Raw genomic sequence first — 22,471 nt, 5'->3', positions numbered from 1 at the left:
GTCTCTCAAATTCTATGTACACTGCATGGTTCATTAAGGATGTAAAGGTATATCTGATATCAAAGTATAGGAAGCAACAAATAATAGGAAGAAAGTAAAACACACATACATAGACATACATAGACATACATACACAGCCATGTTACTGTAAGAAAGCAAAACATAACAATACACATTAACCTTAATCTCCTACTTTCCTCATCAACAGCCAGATTGAAAAAACTTTTTGAAATAACTGAACTTTCATTCTTATCTCCAAACTTAAATTGAGATTGACAGGAAAGGAAAAAAAAGTGCTGCTTAGTAAAAAGTACAGTAAATGAGCAAAAGCTAAATGGGAAAATATAAATTAGGAAACATTACTTCTGAACTGACCAATCATCCAAACATCACTGGACTCATTTAGTTTTTTAATATAATAGCAGGTATACTGTTGACATTATTCCCTTATCACACACTTTGATTTACCATCACAAGTTACTTCTCACTATTTTTTAATGAAGTATTCAAAATAAACTGATACCCACAGCAGAAATGAACCTGGGCCATACAAACAACTCTGCAGAGAAGTTGCTTATAGCTGGGAATATAAATGCAAGAGTAGTGTGATTAAAAAAAAAAAAAAAGAGGCTGGACACTGGAGACAGTCTAGACTGAATTCTGGGTGGACCTTAGTAGCTTAATTCCTTTCTCTGAGCTTCAGTTTAATCTATAACATGGAGAAAACACCAAGGACACTGCAGGATTATTAAGAGGTTTAACAATAATATAAGTAAAGCACCTAGAACAGTACCTGACACATTCTAGGTAATAATGCGTTTGATAAACAGTAGTGAGTGCTTAGTATGTGCCAGAAATAACTTTAAGTGCTTTACATGGACTAACTTAATCAATGAATGATAACTACCATGACCTCTGGCACTGCCTTCACCTTCTGCTCCTCTCTGCCCTTTGGGGATAGCTTGAAACTTTTAATCCAAATTAAACAGCATAGAAATAATACAAGCTATGTGTCAGGCACTGTACTATGGATTATTTATTTCACTTGATCGTCACAACGACCTTCACATCAGTAAGGCAGGAACTATTTATTATTAACCTTCGTTTGCACAGTATGAAATTTAGACTTAGAAAGATTAAGTAACTTGCCTAAGGTCACACACATAGTAAAGTGTGACTTCAGAGCCCCCGTGTTTAGAAACTCTGCTACATTAAAAGAAACATTACTTATAATTCCTTAATATCAAAATAGCAGAGACACCCACTATTCAAAATCTGTTGGTTTTTAATGAGCTTTTGAAACAGATGAGTCAGACAGGCAACATGTATCAGGATTTTACACCAGACGGCTATCACCAGTTTCCACTTTTTCATTCAAATCTATTCCTCCCAAAGGGAATCTGAGGTGGTGAGAATTCCAATTCCTAATTATTTAAGTCCCAAGTGAGGTGATCAGACAGCAGTTCACAAACTGCTTATCTTCTGAGAGAGTAGGTATTAGCACTCTCCACACAAACGAAGCAAAACCCAAACTCTGACCTAGACTGGGCCTGGAAAAAAAAAATCTCTTCACTTAATAACGACTCAACTTCACCAGACGTACCACAAAGCGCTCTAAATCCGTAAGACTCAATCCCGTGGTTCGAAAAGATTCGTTAGGAACCAGGAGTGACTGCATGGTCAAGCACTCCCTCCAAAACTTTCCTCCGACTTCCAAGGCAACCTACAAACCCCCCCCCGCAACGCAGCCTTTCAAACCGAGACGTGGGGGTGGGGAAAGCATAGAGCACAGCCTCCAGTTATTCGGCGACACGGGCCTTGCAACGACTGGAGGGAACATATAGGGAAGAAACTGTAAACTCTGCCAGAGTGCAAAATGACTATGCGTCATTCTCCTTCCAAGGTCAGTGACTTCACCACTTCTTCCTGAGGGAGACACTAAGGAATCAAGTGACCCTATATGTGCCAGGTGCTTGGAAATGAAGGTGCCCCTGGAGAGCCTAAACTAGCTTCAGGCTCTGATCCCTCCTTGGATTCTAAAGCAGAGCGGCAGCGGGTCGCTACCTCTCCCCTAACCTAGCACACCCACACCTGCCGTCCCCCGCCCCAGCACACCTGTGGCCCCTCGCACCGCACCCGGGTGGGCATGGGAAGGCAGGCATAACTTCACCTTGACGGCCCCGGGGACCAATCAGAGCACGAGACTCCCGCAGCGGGCCAATCGCACAGCGTCTTGGATCCCGCAGCTCGGGGCCCAACCGAACCACCGCTTCCCCTCCGCGGAGCGCTGGGGGCTCTTAGAGCGCAAGCTGAGGCGCGGCAGCCCCGAGAAGGCAAGTAAGAGTTCGCGAGGAAAGAGAAGGCAAACAGAGAAGTACTCACCCGCCCAGGCATAGGAGGGTCACTGCTCCCTGTGGGGCGACATCGCGCTCAATCTTTGCCTGGCCGGCACGCCCCTGCCCAACCGCCGCCGCCGCCGCCGCCGCCGCCTCTGCCTCGAGCTTCGCAGCAGTTCGCCGCCGCCTGTTTCGAAGGAACCAATCAGAAGGCGGAGAGGGGGAGTGGCTGGAGGCCCCGCCCCCAGGCCTCCGTGGGGCAGGAGACCCGCGCGCCTCTCGGTCGAGGGTCGCTTCGCCTTCCTCCGCCTGGCGTCTCACAACTCGGGGGGGCCAAGCTCCTCTTCTCACAGAAAATGGCTTGGTCACAGAGTACGTCCTCTCATCTGGCCCCTGAGCGACAGCAACAAACCCTTTTCGTCCCGATTAGCAGGAGAGGTGAATCAACTTCTCCAAGCATCCCGGAATAGTGCGCGGTAGAGTTGCTCTGAGTTTTATCCTGTTCTGTTAAGAGCCCCTCCCAATTCTAAATCCACCTGCGATCTGGCTGTACTGAGGACGCTACGGTTTCCGGATACAAACTGTCACCTTGCAGGAATGGGAGTCCTGTGAGGGGTGTGGGGAGGGGGATGGAGAGAAATCCTGTAGCTCCAGGCCACAACTGAAAGCGGAAAGAGGATGTTGGCTTTTCCTTGAGGAAACACCGGAGCAGGGTCTGGGGGAGGGGAGGAGAAGGAGTAACCTCAACGCAAAGAGAGCTGCTTACTAGCTCCCAGAGTTGAAGTATGGAGACTGGTCTTGAATGTAACAAGAGGTAGGTCTGTGATCACTAATTGTGGCTTATTATGGGGGCAAAACCGGTGCCGAAAGCCTGGAAGGCCAGGCCTTTCCCCTCTTCTTAGTTTTATTTTGTCACATCATGTTGCCTCTCTGGGCCTCAGTTTCCCATCTGTAAAGAGTAGAATTGCCTGGAATGATGTTCCCCAGCATTTATTCCTTCATTCACCCATCAAAAACAATGAGGAGGTACTGTTGCTCGCTGAAGAGACTAAAGTGAAGACGACAGCCCCTGCCTTCACGTGCCCAGCAGCGTGGTAAAGACTCAGTGGAAACCAGTGGAAGTCTGCGAAAAGAGGGAACACCTAACAGTCTTGGAGGGTGATGGTCAGAGGTTTGAAAGGACTTGAATTTTGAAGGACGAATAAGAATCTGTCAAGAGAGAGTATAATTTGGAGTAAGGAGTGCTTTCTAGGCAGAGAGAACAACAAGCTTCCAGGGATGTGAGAGCAGTTGTTCTGGGAATAGTAGTTCTGAATGATTAAAGTTTGGGGATTCGGAGGTAGATCAGGCTGGAGGAGTAAGCACAGATGAAAACCCTCATAGGTACTGAGGAATTTAGATTCTGTCTTGCAGGCAATTGTGATTGATTTGTGTTTCAGGAAAAGAAAAAAAATTCATTTTTGAGGATTTTTGAAGAAAGGAGTAAGACTGGCAGCAATTCTAAAAATGAAAAGATGATAATTACATAAACTAGCTGAGAAGGGAGGGTGAGAAAGAGGGTCTGGAGATATTCAAGAGGCTGATTTATCTGGACTTGGTATCATGTGACGGCGATGCCGCTCTAAGGAACACAGGGAAAACAACTGTGGGGGAAGAATAATGCATTTTGGTGTGGGGTTGTGTTCACTTTGAAATGTGAAAGGAACGTGCAGGTTGAGGTGTTCAGAAGATGGTTGGAAAGTTAGGTCTGAAGCTGGTTAAATTAGTTTGTGAAAGAGATACAGATTTGAGAAGTCAATTCAATAAATACTGTTAAGCACTTTCTCTGCACCAGACTCCATCCTAAGCACTGGGGTCCTGCTCTCACAGAGCTTACCTTCTGGGTTAAGCAGGTGAAGATGGTCATCCAAAAGTTGACATTTAAGTGGTCATTGAACCTGATGCCCAAGAGTGGTTGCTCCATTTTTTTACTGATGTCTATTCCAGAACCCTTTGCTGCCCATGACTGCTATAGATTCATTTTCACAGGACCTGTTGTTCAAATCAACCTATGTCTTATAGTGTTTCTATTTAAAACTAAAGGGCAGGACTTACCTGGTGGCGCAGTGGTTGAGAGTCTGCCTGCCAATGCAGGGGACACGGGTTTGAGCCCTGGTCTGGGAAGATCCCACATGCCGTGGAGCGGCTGGGCCCGTGAGCCACAACTACTGAGCCTGCACCTCTGGAGCCTGTGCTCCGCAACAAGAGAGGCCGCGATGGTGAGAGGCCCGCGCACCGCGATTAAGAGTGGCCCCTGCTTGCCTCAACTGGAGAAAGCCCTCGCACAGAGACGAAGACCCAACACAGCCAAAAATAAATAAATTAATTAATTAATTTAAAAAAAAAAAAAAAAAGAATCCGCCTGCCAATGCAGGGGACACGGGTTCAAGCCCTGGTCCGGGAAGATCCCACATGCTGCGGAGCCACTAAGCCCACATGCCACAACTACTGAGCCTGCACGCCTAGAGCCCGTGCTCCGCAACAAGAGAAGCCACCACAATGAGAAGCCCATGCACCGCAATGAAGAGTAGCCCCCGCTCGCCGCAACTAGAGAAAGCCCGTGCAGCAACAAAGACCCAACGCAGCCAAAAATTATAAAAAAAAACAAAAACAAAAAACTAAAGGGCAATTTTCCATACCATTTCATTTAGCCAAATTTCAAGTGGAGTTCTGGTTTTAAATTGGATTTGTTGAGCCCTAATATCAAAATATGTACACTTCTCTACAGAACCTTAAGAATAAGTAAATTGTGTTACACGGATCTTGTTTGATGAGCCAGTAGTTAACATTTATTTTTTCTTACATGCATACTATGTAACTAAACATTTGAATACCACTTATTAAAAATGGAAACTATGCTATTTGAAGTATGTACACATTCTCATTCAAATACACACACACACACACCACTTGATATTTCTCTAAGCCATTTGCTGAAACTTTGGCAGCAGGGTATTTTTATGGTTGCTTTCTTTTTATTTTCATTGTCTGTTCGGTTTGTCTTGGTAACTCCTCTACCTTATAAAGATACAGGATATTGTGATGGAAAGTGAATCCGAAGTCAGGAAATCTGTGCAAATCACTTCTCTTCTCTAAGCCCATCTTCCTCACTGGTTAAATGTGGGTATTGGGTAAGGAGTTCCCTTCTAGATTCTTTGATTCTTGTTGCTTTTCCCTTATGTGTGAAAAAGAGAAAAGTTCCCCTTGTTGCTCCCTCAACCTCACTTTTACATGAATTCCCAGTTAGTACCCTGCCCCCTAAGCACACTCACCATCTTACCTACCTTGATTTTAACACTGCAATTAGTAATTGAGGGTTTCACCTAATGAGCTGCAATCTACTTTCATGTGTACATTTTCTAATTGGTGGTTAGGTTAATAGCAATGTTTTAGATGTTCTCACTTGAAATTGGCATGGTTGTAACATGCAAAGCAAGATTCACCAGTTTGCTTCCATCAGATAATAAACTATTTTAGTTCTGACTTTCCCGAGATTGTGATTATGTGCCCACTTTAAGAAAGCACCATGTGTGGAGATCAAATTTTTCAAGTTATTACATTAGGGATATTCGTTCATCTGACTAAACATCTCTACAGAATACAGAAGAGTCTCTTATATAACCTTTGAATATTGAAATATGATTTTTTTTCCCCACAGCTCTTCAAGAATGCTCTATTTCTTGAAGTTTACTGTAGTTGTTGGAGAATTCTTTTTCTTTTGATTGGTTTATTAGTTGTTTTTTCTGCATTTTGTAGTTTCTGCTGTTGTTTTTAATGTTTTGACATTATTGACTATCAATCTATGGATTGTGCCTTGTATGAACTGCTGGATGAAATTTTGGGACAATAGAGATCTTGATTCGTTCACAATTAAGCTACTCATTCAGCAGATGATCTGAGAGCCAACTACATTAAAAACAAGACTAAAAGTTCTATTATAAAGGAATGTTATTGATTTACATTAACAAATATCTGTAAGTAATTCAATGATATAAAATTGTATGATAACAACAGTTGTGATTAATACTAAAATATTATATCTATATAGTGAGTTGAATAGTGTTCCCTCCAAGATTCATGTCCACCTGGAACCTCAGAATGTGCCCTTATTTGGAAATAAGATATTTGCAGATGATTCCCTCTTCAGGTTTGTTAATTTGCTAGTGTGGCTCACAGAACTCAGGAAAGCAGTTCACTTACCATTACCAGTTTATCATAAAGATTACATCTCAGGAACAGTCAAATGGAAGAGACATAGGGCATAGGGAGGAGGGCATGGAGCGTCCATGCTCTGGCACATCACCCTCCTAGTACCTCGGTGTGTTCACCAACCCAGAAGCTCTCCAAATCTCATCATTTAGGGTTTTTTTTTTTTTTAATTGGAAGTTCCATTACACAGACATGAATGATTAAATCATTGGCCATTGCTAATTGACCTCGATCTCTGGGTTCCTCTCCCCTTTCTGGAGGTTGAGGAATGGGACTGAGAGGTCTAACCCTCTAATCACATGGTTGGTTCCTCTGGCAGCCACCCCCCATCCTGAAGCATCTAGGGGCCCACCAAGAGTCACTTTTTTTTTTTTTGGCTGCGCTAAGTGGCATGTGGTATCTTAGTTCCCCAACCAGGGATCAAACCCATGCCCCCTGCAGTGGAAATGCAAAGCCCTAACCACTGGACCACCAGGGAATTCCCAAGAGTCACCTTATTAGCATAAACTCAGGTATGGTTGAAAGGGTCTTGTTATGAATAATGAAAGATGCTTCTATTGCTCAGGAAATGCCAAGCGTTTTAGAAGCTCTCTGTCAGAAACTGGGGACAAAGACCAAATATATATTTCTCATTATATCACAATTCATTTTCCACATAAGGAGCATTATTACTTGCTATTATAAGGTCTTAACCACTTGCATAAATCCAGACCTACAGGATTAACTCCTAGCTCTGTCTACAGTGCCCCCTTAGTCCCAGCTCATTTCCTACCACCTTCCCCACAGATGCCTTATGATCTGGAAACCCCAAACTACACTCAGTTCCCCAAACTGGACCTACTCCCTCAGGCATTCAGAAATTTACTTCTCTGTCTTAAATGTCCTTTCCTTACCACCCTCTTCCCTGGTGGGTCTGCAATTTCCCATTTGCTCTTCATGCATCAGCTAAATCCCTTTAGTGGGTGGGTACTGAGATCTTCATTTTGCAGTGGTGAAACTGTGGCTTACAAAGGTACTGTGCACCCTCCCTCTCTTGCCCAGATTACTTGTGGTCTTTTAACATCTGCACAACTCCCTTTTCTCCCTTCTTTTGCTCCTGCCACCCCTTTCACCTTGAATCCCCTCCCCTCTTACCCTGACCCATGGAGTCCTGACTATCCTTCCAAGCCCAGGGGAAATGCCACCTCCTCCTTGAGATTTTCTCAGGTGAGCCCACAGCACTTTGCTCTTCTTTGTAAGCCCCTCCAGGCAGTTACTGTGTCTTAATCATCTTTGTATCTCCTATGGAAATTAGCAACAATATCTTACTTAGTGGGGACTCAAGTCTTTTTTGTTGTAGCAAATGGAATCCAACTAATGTTAGCCCCAACTCACTCCCTTTTCTACTGACTAGCCATTTTTAGCACTTCAGGGTTGCCCTAATATTTTAATATGAAAACCTCTTTGCTTGCTAAGCAAGCTCCATTTTGGCTGATTTCAGGAGAAAGGGACATATAAGCCCATTACTTATAGGTGTTTTATTGTATTCACCAAAGGATAATGGGGAGAAGAATGCAACAGTATAACAATGAAGGAAGGAAATGAACTAATCCTGCCTTGGGGGAAGTATACAACAGCTGTGCACCCAGCGGAAGGAGTGTTTTCCAAAAACAAAACAAACAAAAAATGATTAATTATATGCACTAAAGCCAATAGTGAGCACTTTTAAGAGACTAAATGGAATGTCCCATCACTGGAGTTATCTGCGTACTCTGAATTTGTAAATGCTGCCTCAAGACCCTAACTAAGGAAAGAGATTGCTTGAGGGAATGTTTTATGTGAGAATAATTAACTTTTCTGTATGCTATTCTCTTTGAACTTCAAAGAATATGAAATGATCAGGGGGCTATGGAAAATGAATGAATATTCACCAGGGCTTCCAGGGATGAGAAAAGCACAATTTATGTATTAAGAATTTACCTTTGTGGAAATTACCCCCTCAGATTCAATAGGATGCCATTCGTCATTTAAAGAAATAAGTTGTATATTTTTCAAATTTGGTTCCCAAAGAAAAGCCTGTTGCCATTATGTTTAGTTTATTGCCCAAATTGAACACAACCTTTTAATAAAATATATGCAGTAAGGTAAGATGAAGAGCAAGATGAGATTTTCCCTATTTCAACAGATAGACTTGAAGTAATGATTAATTTAATTAGGCAAACAGGGCATACCAATTTGAATGAAAGATTCCCTGAAGCCTTGTAGAATACAATGTAGAGAAAGTATTTCAACCTAGCCCCGCATTTACAATTGTGGAGGTTATATAACTACCACATAAATATTGATGAGAATTCTTGCATAAAACCAGGTACAAATGCAATAAAGGAAAGTTATATATAGGATTTATATTATGAGGAAAATGAAGAGCTAGACCCTGCCCCTGAAATGCCCATCACTGCACATCCCAGATTTCACAGAGAAGCGGGGTAAACTTGTGGTCATTCACTCTCCATGACATAAGCATCTCTGCGTGGTGATGGTTGAATGTCCGCAACTCAGTCAGGCGACCCAGAAGACAGGCAAAATGTTGAGGATTTTCAGGCTGATGAATCTTACACAACTTTTGTAGCACATCAAGCAGTGGTTCCTGAAGCTTCTCTACTGCCTCTCTGTCCTTTATGTATTGTCTGTCTGTTTAGAAGTTTAAAATAAAATGACAAAAAAGTGGAAAAGTAATAATTTGGCATAATTACAGTAATGTTAACGTTTTTGAAGTGTAAGTTATAAATGTACACTTAAAATGTACAAATTAAGTGTTCAAATTGATGAATTTTTACACACACGTATTTAGACTCGTGTAATCACAACTAGATCAAGCTATAAGACCTTTACTGCCCCCCAGAGGCCTCCCTAAATTCTCCTTCCAATCAATGTGTACCAGAAAGACTCCATACTGAATCTATTCCTTCAGCTCTAACCCTTGTGCTCTGTTGCTTGTGCTTAGTCATGCTGGCTCTGTGCCTTTTGTGAAAGAATGTTGCCTAGAGCCTGAAACATATAAGATATCCCATTCTCAAGGTTCTGACCTTTAAAGGTATAACACTTTTCAATTCATATAGAGATAAAAAGTTGCAGAACAGAGAATAACATTTATCTTGTTGGAGGTTTATGGGAACATTGTGACCAGACCCACGCTGCAAGAACAAAGGATTCCAGCATCAAGAAGTTTGCAGCAACCAGCCATACCCTCTCCCCTTTTAGTATAAAAGAAGCCTGAATTCTAACTCGGGTGAGATGGTTCTTTGGGACGCTAGTCCACTATCTTCTTAGTCTTCTGGCTTTCCAAATAAAGTTGCTATTCCTTGTCCCAACACCTTGTCTCTTGATTTATTGGCCCATCATGCAGGGAGCAGTACGAGGTTGGAGTAGGTAATAAACGCACTCAAGGTAAACTCTATGATGGGCATAAGTATCATTTCTGGTGGGTATATTCTGGAATTGCTGGGTTATAGGGTATAAATGTGTGTAAATTTAGTATGTACCGCTGAAAAGTTTTTCTTTTTTAAATTATAATTTCTTATGGTAAAACAAACTAACAACTAGCTTCTGCCTCAGTATCATGTATAAAAGTGGTTTAAGGCTATCGTTGTAATTAAGCTTTACAAATCATGAACATGGCATCACTTACTCCCAAATAATTAATCAAAAATATAGACAAATTTTATGTACAAAGGTATTCATTTCAACATTGTTTAAAACAACAGCAACAACAAATCTGGAAACATCCTGAATATCAAAACATGGTAACAACTGAGTAAATGACTGTACATCATACGATAGAATATGATGTACATATTACAACAAACTTTTACCAATATAATTATTTAATGACATGGGAAAAGTACACTTAAAGACAGTATGTTCTTTATTATGTTAAAAGTATATAATTTATGTCCTTGCTCAAACTTCAACCCCTTAAAAAAGCCTTCCCTGACCACTGATTATAACAGCATTTTGCTGCCACTTTCTTTCCTTATACCCACATCTTTATATTTTTTGTAGTATTACCACCTCCTGAAAATTATTTGTATTCATTTCTTTATTTATTGTCTTTCTCACCCTACTAGTGTGTAAGCTCCGTGTAGCTGTATCCTGCCTGTTTCTTTGCTGCTATATCCCACAATGTCTAGAAACATGTTTAGTGCATATAAGGTGTTCAAAATGAAATTACTGAATGAATGAGTATGATGTTTAGAAAAAGGCTGAGAACAAGTACATTGAAATGTTAACAATGGTTCAATTTGACTGGTGGAATTATATGCCATTTTACTTTCTCTTTATGTTTTTTATCCAAGATTTTCTTTAATATTACTACTATACGTGAGGGGAAAACCAACAAATGGCATAAAAATAAAAATGTAACATTGAAATTACCTGGAGAGAGAATAACAATTGCTGTAAGCAGAGCATACTCTTCTTGAGTCATTTTCAATTCTGCAACACTTTTATAAAAACTAAACATAGGCGTTATATATTCATCAGAGATACCTATGGGGGAAAGTTGAAAAATTGCAGAGGCATAGTAAAATTTTTGAATGACTGAAAAGTGTAAAATTACAAACATATTATATATATATACATACATGTTAATACTTATACCCATATGCAGACATTTGATAAACGTCCCAGCCACATTTAAAGAACGACTATATATTAAATGTCCCAGCCAAAGGTGAGGTATTGCAAAGAAGATCAGTTAAAATCCTCAAAATATAACCTAATCAGCGATTTGTATGTCTTTGATTTTGGCAGTACCTTTGTTTTAGTCACTACTGTGTAACAATAAATGATAATGTTCTCGAATTACCAAAAGAATCTCTGAACTTCACCATGTTCTAGATGGGCTTTAGTTAATCTTTTTAACATTATTATCTATAATCAAGACATAGACAGCATCTTAACCAACAAAAAATTATTGTTCTTCAGTCCAGAAATATAAACTCTACTTAATACACTGGCTAGAATTCGTATCAGAGTTCTGATCTCTCTCTGAAGTACCAAACCTGTTTATCCATTGCCTATTAGGCAATGGTACTTGGCCCTTCTCTTCAAACTCAGTGTGTCCAAAATCAAAGACACCATGTATAGAACTAAATTCCCCATCTTCCTCCAAATCCACTCCTTTCCTGATGTTCCCATTTTCAGTGATTGGTATCCTCACCCATCCAATTGTCGCCACCTGCCAACCAAGATTCAGCCTTCCTCTAACTCAGTCCAGTGCCTGGATTGAGTCAAGTCCTGCGTATTTGACCAGCTAACTCTCACCTGCTGCACCCTCCCCTCTTCACTGCATCTGGTTGACCTAGTTTAAGCCTTCCTTTCTTTTCATCTGGATTACTCCAGTTGCCTCCTTACTGGTCTTCCTGTCTTCAGTGTGGTCCTCTTTAATCCATTCCAGAATCACCTTTCTAAAATTCAAACCACACCCTGTCTCCCCAATTCTTACAAACCTTCAAAAACTCTCCATGGCTATTGGCATAAATGTTCTTCCTTTTTACATAGGAAACTCCTGGACCCGTCCCCTGCCTCTGCCACCACCCAATACTCACCCACATGATAGCGATAGGAGTTCACATTTACTGAGTACTCATTATGTACTAGGCACTGTTCTAAGCACTTCTTATGCTAGAACTCATTTAATCTTTCTAACACCCCATGAGATAGGTACAGAGAGGTTATGTAACTTGACCAAAGACACACAGCTGGTGAGAAGTGGAACCAGGATTCAAACCAAAGCTAGTAGGCTCCAGAGTCCTGGCTCTTAGTTGTGACTAAGGGGTACTATCTTTCTATCACACAGCCTATACTCCAGCCATGTTCAGGCACTTGGAGTTCCCTAAACAATTCTTATTGCCCAGTTTTGTACATGTTCTCTCTACTTGGAATATCTTCCTTCTCCTTTATAACTTACTCCTCTTCATAATTTAAGATTCCTTTGTGCCACTTCCCCCAATCATTCAACACTTATTAGTTTGGTGCCTGTTCTGTGCATGGCTCCACTCCAGAAAAGCTTTGACTGGGGAATTGTACAGACAGAAAAAAAAAGAAAAAAAGAAAAAAAAAGGTGTGTTGTGACTTATGGATGAATTAAGATGAGAATGAGTTTCCCAGAATTGGTCCACACTAGAATAGACTACTCTATTCCATCCCAAGCCCGACCTAAAAGCCTTAGAGCTTCAGTTGAAACACACCAGAATAAAGTTGGATTCCAGATGCTAAAGAGTATAATTATCATCTAATATTATACTTCACAGGATCAGAAAGCCTGAATCCTCACCTTTAGATGAATCTAAAGAATCTTCTCAAACAGAATCCTTGGCCTTTCTCTCTTTAGTCAAAGTAGCACACTTTCTTCTCCTTTGACGTTTAATCGACCCCAGTTGGCTCTCTTAACGACAGTGTCTTTGTTGAGCAACTTGGGGATGACACCATGTGGAAGATTGCCCTCTATCCAGCTGTTACAGACTGAACTGAATACCCACGACCAAACGAGATACAACTTAAAATGCAGAGGGTTGGAGTGTGTGAGGCTGGGACTACTAGTCCTGGTTTCCAACAAACATAGTGGTTAAGAGGTAGTAAGCCTGAGTTTAAAAGCTGACCTATGACTTGATCTTGGGCACATTACTTAAACTCTTTAAGCCTCAGTTTCCTCATCTGTGAAATGTGAGTTATATCAATAGTATTATATGCGATAATATATGTAGAGTTCTTAGCACCATGCCTGGCTCATAGTAAACCCACAATAAATGTTAGAGCAAATAATCATAAAAAGAACTCTTAATGTTGTTATTCAGGAGAATTGGGTCAACACATTAGTTCCATCTTAACCTTCGATTAAGCTCATGTACTTTTGTGTTTACAAAGCTATATTTTTGTTTTTGTTTGGTTTTTGCATTCTGCAGTTTGCTAGGGATGAATACAAATTGGCTGATCAGTGATTTGCCTCAGTATTTTTCTAGGTATTAAAGCTAAGCTAAAATCTGTATTTGTTAATAAAGCTATTCTTTTTCATCTTCAAAAAATGGCAGTCTTCAATAGTTGGGTATTACACCCGTTAATTGTGGTTACCTAAAATAATAATTCACGACTGTGTCATTATTTTAAATAGTATATAAGGGTTTGGAGATAAGATTAAAGGCAACAGATCTGAAAATATTTATGAAATCATCTTTGACTACCTAATTTTCTATTTTATTTGTTTTTCTAAATCCTCTCTCACCCTCCAAAGATGATACCTCCATTAGCTATCTAATTGCAATTGATAATTTTTGGAAAAAAAAAGAAAAAACAGGTTAAAATGTTTATTACAACTGTTTGTCTTGTGCACATTGTAAAGAACAACAGTGAATATAGAGAAAATGTAGAAAATAAATAATAGAAGAGTTTAAAAAAATTATTTTCCTACAGGATAGATAAAATATAAACCTGCTTTTGGAATTAGAGTCAGTAATCAGAATTAATCACACCAACATAAACAAAGGGGTGTTTTAAGTGTTTATGAGCCAGCAATTTCTAACCTAAGAAATGTAACAATAGCATCATCCTGAAGGGGCAGTCTTTTCCTGTTTTCCTGTTTACTCCTTTCTGAAACTTACTCTTAAGTCCAATTAGTTGATTTTTGGTCACAAGAGGGGGCTATTTTCTAACTTAATCACAAAGACTACCATGGAAATGTTCAGTTGTAAAAAACCATTGTTTCTGCTTCTGTTTCTTGTTTGCCTTAAAAAAAAAAATAAAAGAGGTCTGTGATTGATAAATTAATTGTCCAGTGATAAGAAATATTCTCTGAGAGAATAACCATGTGATAGAATTAACACTATGCTCTTTTAAGTTATTTTAATTGGGGACAAAAATAAAGCCAAGGTGTGTATGTGTGTGTATTATACACAAGTGCACATATACAAGGCATCCTTGTTCGGCTAGGACATCCTACCCATGTTTCAGGGCCAAGTTCAAATTTTGCTTTCTCTGTGGAGCTTTACCTGTCATGGTGAAGCAGAATTAGTTGCTCCCTTCTCTATGTTCAATTCTATTGCACCTCTCACAATTCATATCTCTCCCTCCCATTAGAGTGTGAAATACCACATACAGTGTATGAGAGCAGGAGTCAACTGCGATATTCCCAATGCCTGGCAGACTGCCTGACCAGTAAAGATGTTTCTTATTCCTCTCTGTATCCTTAGTAATTAGTGTCCTGCTGGAGACAGAGTAGGAGATTAATAAATGCTTGTTAAATTAGGCAATGTTATGTTTTGTTTGTTCCTAGCGATGAAGGTTACATAGCTGTGAGATGTGCTAGGGGAAAGGATGCCATTCAGACAATGGAAACATTCTCTTGGTGCTAAGAGATTGGACCTTGGCCTCTGTTTCAATTGCTAACCTCCACTCAGTGAGTCATTTGTACCATACTGTTGGCCTTGAGTAAAAAGCTGCCATCACAGTAGCAATTCAAAAAATAACTGCTTTCAATGTAAAATATTTAAGATATTTAATAAATAACATACTTTCCAGTAGTCCTACTGGCTAAAATTTATCTTAGGATAATGATGCTTAAGAGTTGCCAGGATTTGGACTGTCAAGTTCCAGATTCATCTCAATGAAATTCACCAATTTTTGTGTGCCTCATCTGTGCCAGGCACTGTGATGGTGCTGGGAAAAGTCCTCAAACAGTTTACAGATTAACGGAGAAGGCAGATACATAAATAAATACATAATGTCCTAAACTGGTCAAGTACAGAAGGCTTGGGGAATACTGCTGAGGGGCAATGGAAATACTGACGCTTTTATTACTTTAATAATCTCTTTTACTTTGAAGAGGTTTCTTCCTATAGTTTGACTCCCAAATTTGCCCATGCCAAAATTACTGTGTGACAACTTTAAAAAGCAACATGAGAGTTGGTAAGAATTCTAATTCTTAAATTAAACTTTCTCATAAATATTGTCATTTGTTTCTGTACATTTCCAACCTTTCTTTCAAAGACTGTCTATGAACTGATAATCAGCTTATATGTGCTTCATTAGAGAATTTAGTTCTTATTGTTTTCATTTTGCACAAGTTGCCAAGGTTAAAGCAGCAAAATCATATATATTTAGAGAGCAGAAAAATTAAGCACAATATACTATGTACAGTATATTTTACTATCTACTACAACTTCATCACTCTAATAAGCATCTCTCCTTCCTCTGACCTCATTGTCTTTATTCATTTTATCATTTGCTTAAAAGCAATTTCAAATTGCTAGCTGCTGCTTATGCTTTCTCACTCAACCAAAAGGCAGGAACCATGTCTTACTGGGTCTTAATATTCCCTACCAGCTGACAGTTGGGCAAATATTATATCTTAGTGAGTGACAGGTGCAATGTGTAGAAATAGTACTGGGCTTTGAGTAGAACACCTGTGTTCACTTCCTGGCAGTCTACTGATTAGCTGTATGACCTTGGGCAGGTCACCTAGCCTATCTAAGCCTGTTTCCCCATCTATAAAATGGGAGCATAGCACTCACATTTAGGGGCCATTGGAAATACTAAGGAGATGATGCATGTAAAAGCAAATCATTGTAAAATCACAAGGTATACTTTCATCCTGATAAACACTTACTGAATTGAATATTTCACTCATGTCTGTTGCGGGGAATCAAAAAAGGCCGAAAAATACTATAAATTTCAGAGGTTATTTGTATTTGAAGTGAACATAGACCAAGTTGTTCTGTTAAGTCTGTGAGAAGTTATTGCTAATTTCCTTAATGCTAAAATGTAAACTCATTCAGTGTTAGCAAGCCCTTTTCAGTTCTATCATATTTTATGGTATCATATGATTATTCCGATATTTATTAAAAATTCCAGCTTATAAATGAATTTTGCATAATACCACATTAGGAATAAAATAATGGATGCACTAGAATTATGTAGAGACAACTCAGCCACAGGTTGTATCAGATATGTGTTCTGAAGCCTCAATTAATATAAATAAACCCTGTAACCCTCACTAAGTAAATGTGTATCAGGAGACAGTATCTTTGTATATATGATGGGATTTGATAAAAGCAAACAAAAGAGTATGAATTTGAAGAACAAGAAAAGAAATTTCACATGATGTTCTTTAAAGAGTTCTGTAGGCTTAAACAGGGTAACTTTGAAATGTTATTCTGGAATAAAATGTACAGTAGAAATAAGAATGTGTTATATTTATATAAAAATAAAAAGTTATTCTGAAAGGTCATCTTGCAAGATCAGCTTTTTCTGTGGTGTGGGGAAGAGGCAATGTTCTGAAAATCCACTGGAAGAAGCAAATTCATAAATATTAATAAATGGAAGCATCATTATAGATAATAAAGTACGAAGCAGCATGTGAGTTTGGATGGTTTTTATTGTCACAATACGTGGTTGATGTTTGGGTAAAGTATCTTATTATGAGCTGGAGGCATGCATTTTATTCATGCAGATTGTGTTCTGGAAAACTTCATTCTTGAACTCTTCTGAAACTTACAGTATCACAAGTTCTGAAACTTATGTTCTCAAGCAAGGTTTTTTCTTTTTGATCACTACATATTTTTAACCTGCAAGACCCTCATGTTTTCTCACCTAGTTATTGCATTGGTCTCTTTATAGAGACGTGCCTCTGGTCTCAATTCCTCCAAACCTTCCTTCACATTACTGCTAGAAAGATCTTCCACAGTACTGCTATGGTCATATCATATTTGCTCAGAATATTACCAAGAATCCCCATTATATAAGAACTAAAGGTACTTTTGTGGCATTTGCCTTCCTTAATAATCTAGTACTCACTACATTTTCAGCTCCACAAATATTATTTTCCAGCAATATCAAGGTATTTGTGAGTCCTATACATAGATGCTCTCTCATTTCTCCACATCTTTGCACCTGCAATTTCTATATTATTATGTTATAATGGCTATATCTCTTGGAATGCCTTTCTCAGACTTTTGTGGCTTGACAAGTTCTTAATCATCCTCCATGGTTCAATTGTCAACTTTGTATGCCTTTTGTGACTCACCAAGTAGATTCACAGGAAGGCAGGCACATCTTTACGCTTCAATTTCATTTTACATACACATTCCTTATAGTCCCTATTACACTGCACATTGATTTAGAATCACTTGCTTGTACACCTTCCCCACTAGTCTGTGAGTTCCTGGAGGACAAAGACCATACATTGTCATCTCCATACCCTCCCTGTCACAGTATTCCTCCATAGTAAGTTAAATTGTGTTATTCACTCATTATTTCATTTTTATCTCTTGAGAGGCAGTAGAGTATAGTGGTTAATATATATGGCTTCTGAAGTCAGGCTTCATGTCTGTCTCTGGAAAAGTTATTTAACCACTCTCTGTCTCAGTTTTCTCATCTATAAAATGGGAATAATACCAGAACTTACAGGATTTTTGTGAGGATTTGATGAACTAATACATATAAAGTATTCAGAACAGTGTCTGAAACCTAATAAATGATGTATAAATGTTGCTATTAGTATTATTTCTTATTTTGCTTTGCATCGAGATGGATAATAGTTTGATACATAGTCATTCATATCTGAAGATTTTGAATAAATGAATCTTTTTCTAGACTGAATAATCCCAGCTCCTTTATGCTATTTTAAAAATCAGACTAATATTCCAATCTTTAAAAAATTTCTCCTTTGGTCCTTCATCTTAATGCAGTGAAAAGAGTATTTTTTGGTATTTTGCTATTACAACAAGAATTTTTGAACCAAGTCACTAAATTCCCATCTATTCTTTTTAGTGTCATTCTCTATGCTAGTCACAATGGGCATATAACTGCATAAGATAGGCAAGAGGCCTGCCTTCATGGGATGTACAAATTCTTACTTGCAGGAACAAACTTTTTACTATTAGCTAAATTTCTTACCGCTCTTTCGAATTCTCTCTTCCAATAGGTCAGCATGTCCAGCTGGAAGTTTCTTACTGAAAATCTCAGCTGAACGGAGAAACATAGCTTCAACTGCAGACCCTTTCAGCAAAGCAATCTGATCTTCATGGTCCAATGTCTGAAACCCTGAGTGAAGATGATAATCAAATCAATAGCAAAAATTGTGAATGTTGTATAACAATATTTCATCATCACCATCATCCCCATTGATAAAACCTTTCCATAAAGTGATTTTGTAATTGTTTTAAGATTGAGCAGTTAAACTGAGTCAATAAGTATCTATTGTACTCTCCCAAATAGAAGCTGACTTTTATCTTCATTGAGCAGGATTTATTTAACAAGTCCAGACTAAAGAGGATATCAAGTCCATACGGAATATGTATACTTATATACTATGGAAAAGACAGGCTGATTCAGATGAAATATTGGAGACAAAGTAGATTCTCTTTGAGCCATTATTTTAGTCATATCTTGTCACATCAGAGAGGGTCAGAGAGGGTCAACTCTGCAGAATGGAAGCATCCACAAGCCAGAAAACATTTTACATGTATTCAGAGGTTTCAATGAATATTTGGCCAACTCGTGAGTCTTTAATCAATGTGAAGAATGGGTAGCATTCCACCCTGCCCACCAAAAAACCAATCAGGGCCATGCTGAGGTATCTGCTCTGAGCTCAGCGCTGTGCATGTGGGGTAGGGAAAATCAGAGACATATGGGAAAAAACTGATGACCTGAAGAAATATAACACTGCCCAGAAAATCCAAAGTCCTTATGCAGGCTTATATGCTATAGTCCCCAGCGGCCTCTCTGACCTCACTTTCTCCTTCATCACCTCCTCCCCAGTTACTGTGCTCCAGTCACACAGACCTCTGGCTCTGTGGTGAACACACAAGTCTGATTTTGCCTCAGGGTGTATGCTCTTCCCCAGCTATCCCCATGCCCCACTCCCTCAGTGTATGCAGGCCTCTGCTTCAAGGTGACCCTACCTAAAATAGCACTCACTAGTCCCTACCTGCTTTATTTTCATTCATAAAACTTACTACTGCCTGACATGATATTATAAGTTTATTTGCTTATTTGTTAATTATCTGCCACCTCTCCTGGAGTATAAGCTTCTTGGGGACAGAGACTTTGCCTGTTTTATTCACTTTTGTACCCCAAGTGCCTGGCATATAATAGGTATCCAAGAATTATTTGTTGAATAATGACTATTCAGCAAGTTAATAATGACTAAATGAATGAATGGGAAACAAACACAAATTTACATGCATATATGTACACACAGACACATAGACACACAAAACACACATAGAGATAAACTAATGCCATCAGGGTCTAAATGCCCTAGAAAAACATTAAATAACAATGGAGTTCAGAGAAGAGAGTAATGCTAAGGATTAAAAGTCACTACCTTGATGGTAGGCATTCAAAAATACTTGCTCAATGAATAAATGAATGAATTGAAGAACTGAAAACATAGCAAGAGTCCATTAATGGTGATTACTTAAATAAATTATGGTAGATCCATAGGAGGGCAGTATAAAATAAGGTCTCTAAAATCAGATTGCCTAGAATAAAATTCTGTCTCTGACACTTACTATCTTTGTGGTCTTGGGAAATGTACTCAATCTCTTAGCGTCTCAGTTTCCTCATCTCCAAAATAGGGATTATAAAAGCACCCACCCCTTAGGATTGGCAGAAGTATTAATGAGGCAGTCATATTAAATGCTTAGTACAGTTCTTGACATACAGCAAATACTTAAATAATGTTAACTATTATTATTACAATGGAATACTATGCAACTGTTAAAAGCATGAGGCTGATTTACATATATGGCAAGATGTTAAAGAAAAAAAGATACCCCAAAACAAATATGTACTATATAATCTCACTTACATGTTTAAAAAAAATCTATGTATGTGTATGTGTGTATAGATTAAAATATATGAAAGAAATCAAACCAGACTTCTGTCAATAGTTGCCTATAATAAAGATGATACAGATGGCTGTGAAGGGGACTTTAACTTTCTGGTCCATAAGTTTCTGCATTGTTTGAATTGCATGATTGAATTACTTACAATGGGTACCAATTTATTTGGAGTTTTTGTATACAAAGCTTTAAAAATGGGGTGAAAATTTCCTTCTTTTCCTGCCTGCTGAGCCTGCCTTCTGAGATGGTCCAGCTCTCTGAGGCATGATTTTAAGGATGTTTGGAAATGTCTCTGGCAGGACTTTTTTTTTTTTTTTTATTCAAACAGAAAGTTACAAAAATTATAATCATCCTCATCAGTTCACTCAGTCCCATGTAATTAATTTTTTTTATCTTGATCTTTTGTTAGCACTTTTATGAATTCATCAGTTGTCCATTAGAGTTCTGAAAATGCTTATTCATTCAGTTCAGCAGTATCTGGTAGGACTTTTTATCAAAGTCCATTGATCTTCTAAATTCAACCCCTATGTTGATAAGCAAATATTTAAGTCCCTTTCGATAATTTGCATTTTTCCCCAAGTATAAAATCAGATTGTGAGAGTAAAGAACAGGCTTTTTCTAACTATACTCCCTGTCTCCCTCTACCCAAGATTCTGAATCACCCCTTTGTTTCTCTTCCTAAAATATAACCTAGAAACTTAAATCAGTCCTAAAGTCTCATTTTCACCTCAGTGTCACAAATGCCTGATCAATGAGAGCAGCAGAACATTTTCTCTAAGTAGCAGCTCTGCATTGACCCTCTCTTTTCCTGTTGATAATGAATAACCTTCCCCTGTTCTGAGAACTTGAGTCTTTTATTATGACTCTTCAAAAAGTCACTACCTTAGAGAACCTAAGAGCTCCTTTGAGGGCAGGAGCCATGCTGAGTCTCCAGCACCCTGGACAGTGCCTGGCACAGGTTATGCTCCATGAACTGCTGAAAGGAGTGACTCAGCTGGGTCTTTCACAAAACACCCTTTCATACTGGTATTATATATCACTATTATTACTATATATAATAATGTTGTCATTTCTATAATTATTGTTAAAAGATATTTTTTTCTTTCTCAAGGTTTTCTTGCCTTTTATTTCCTGCTGCATTTAAATTTTTTTCCTTCTACTTTACTCGTTAAACATGCATTAATTGTACTCTTTCTCTCCCTCAGGAAATAGGTTAGGCACTGGAAATGAAGAAGTGTGTAAGATATTGCCATTGTTTTCAGATAAGTTACCTTCTTATGAATAAGATACTTTTTCGCCTTCAATTATTTCCTGATTCAATACCAACTGACCATTTGAACTGAAAAACCTTTTCCCATAAACAACCAAGAACATCATATTCTCCCTTTCCCAGTTCTCCCCCCACAGTTATCACTCTTGCGCAATCTTTTTTTTTTTTTAATTATTATTTATTTATTTAATTTTTGGCTGTGCTGGGTCTTCGTTTCTGCGCGAGGGCTTTCTCCAGTTGAGGCAAGCGGGGGAGCCACTCTTCATCGCGGTGCGCGGGCCTCTCACTATAGCGGCCTCTCTTGTTGCAGAGCACAGGCTCCAGATGCGCAGGCTCAGTAGTTGTGGCTCACGGGCCTAGTTGCTCCGCGGCATGTGGGATCTTCCCAGACCAGGGCTCGAACCCGTATCCCCTGCATTGGCAGGCAGATTCTCAACCACTGCGCCACCAGGGAAGCCCCGCAATCTTTTTTTAATTCATGATTGCCTTCAGCCAAATTAGCATATAACAAATTAAGTTTCTCTTTCATTGTTAATAAATAAATGAGAGAATATTAATGTTTCAATGATAATAAGAACATTCTCCCCACATCTTATGACTTTTATATAAGCTTATGTCTATCCATGACACATTTAATAAAATAATAGCATAATGCTGACAAAAGAAAGCAAATTAAACTGTCTAATTACAATCCTACATCAGAAGTTACCTTCTGTAATTTAATATTACAGTGTTAT

General features: G+C 38.9%; 2 protein-coding genes across 7 annotated transcripts in view; both read right to left on the bottom strand.

Annotated features, from left to right (window-relative positions):
- GAS2L3 (growth arrest specific 2 like 3) overlaps positions 1–2,493 on the bottom strand; it is a 33,736-nt gene extending 31,243 nt beyond the window's left edge. Inside the window, exon 1 of one of the 2 annotated variants that reach the window (XM_036864596.1) lies at positions 2,383–2,493. The gene's annotated coding sequence lies outside the window, so the exon portion shown is untranslated. The remainder of the gene's footprint in view (positions 1–2,382) is intronic. The other variant, XM_036864597.1, reaches the window with a different exon arrangement.
- A 5,601-nt stretch (positions 2,494–8,094) lies between these two features.
- NR1H4 (nuclear receptor subfamily 1 group H member 4) overlaps positions 8,095–22,471 on the bottom strand; it is a 71,031-nt gene continuing 56,654 nt past the window's right edge. For 3 of the 5 annotated variants that reach the window (XM_036865940.1, XM_036865941.1, XM_036865938.1), the window contains 3 exons: positions 18,513–18,659; positions 10,998–11,111; positions 8,643–9,254 (listed from right to left, as the gene is read on the bottom strand). In XM_036865940.1, the coding sequence (XP_036721835.1) occupies positions 9,016–9,254; positions 10,998–11,111; positions 18,513–18,659 (500 nt within the window). In that variant the 3' untranslated portion in view covers positions 8,643–9,015. Of the gene's footprint in view, positions 9,255–10,997; positions 11,112–18,512; positions 18,660–22,471 lie in introns of all 5 variants that reach the window. The other 2 variants (XM_036865939.1, XM_036865942.1) reach the window with 2 other exon arrangements.

The sequence above is a fragment of the Balaenoptera musculus genome, chromosome 10 (assembly GCF_009873245.2).
Source record: "Balaenoptera musculus isolate JJ_BM4_2016_0621 chromosome 10, mBalMus1.pri.v3, whole genome shotgun sequence".
Lineage (NCBI taxonomy): Eukaryota > Metazoa > Chordata > Mammalia > Artiodactyla > Balaenopteridae > Balaenoptera > Balaenoptera musculus.
This window is presented reverse-complemented; position numbering and strand designations above follow the sequence as displayed.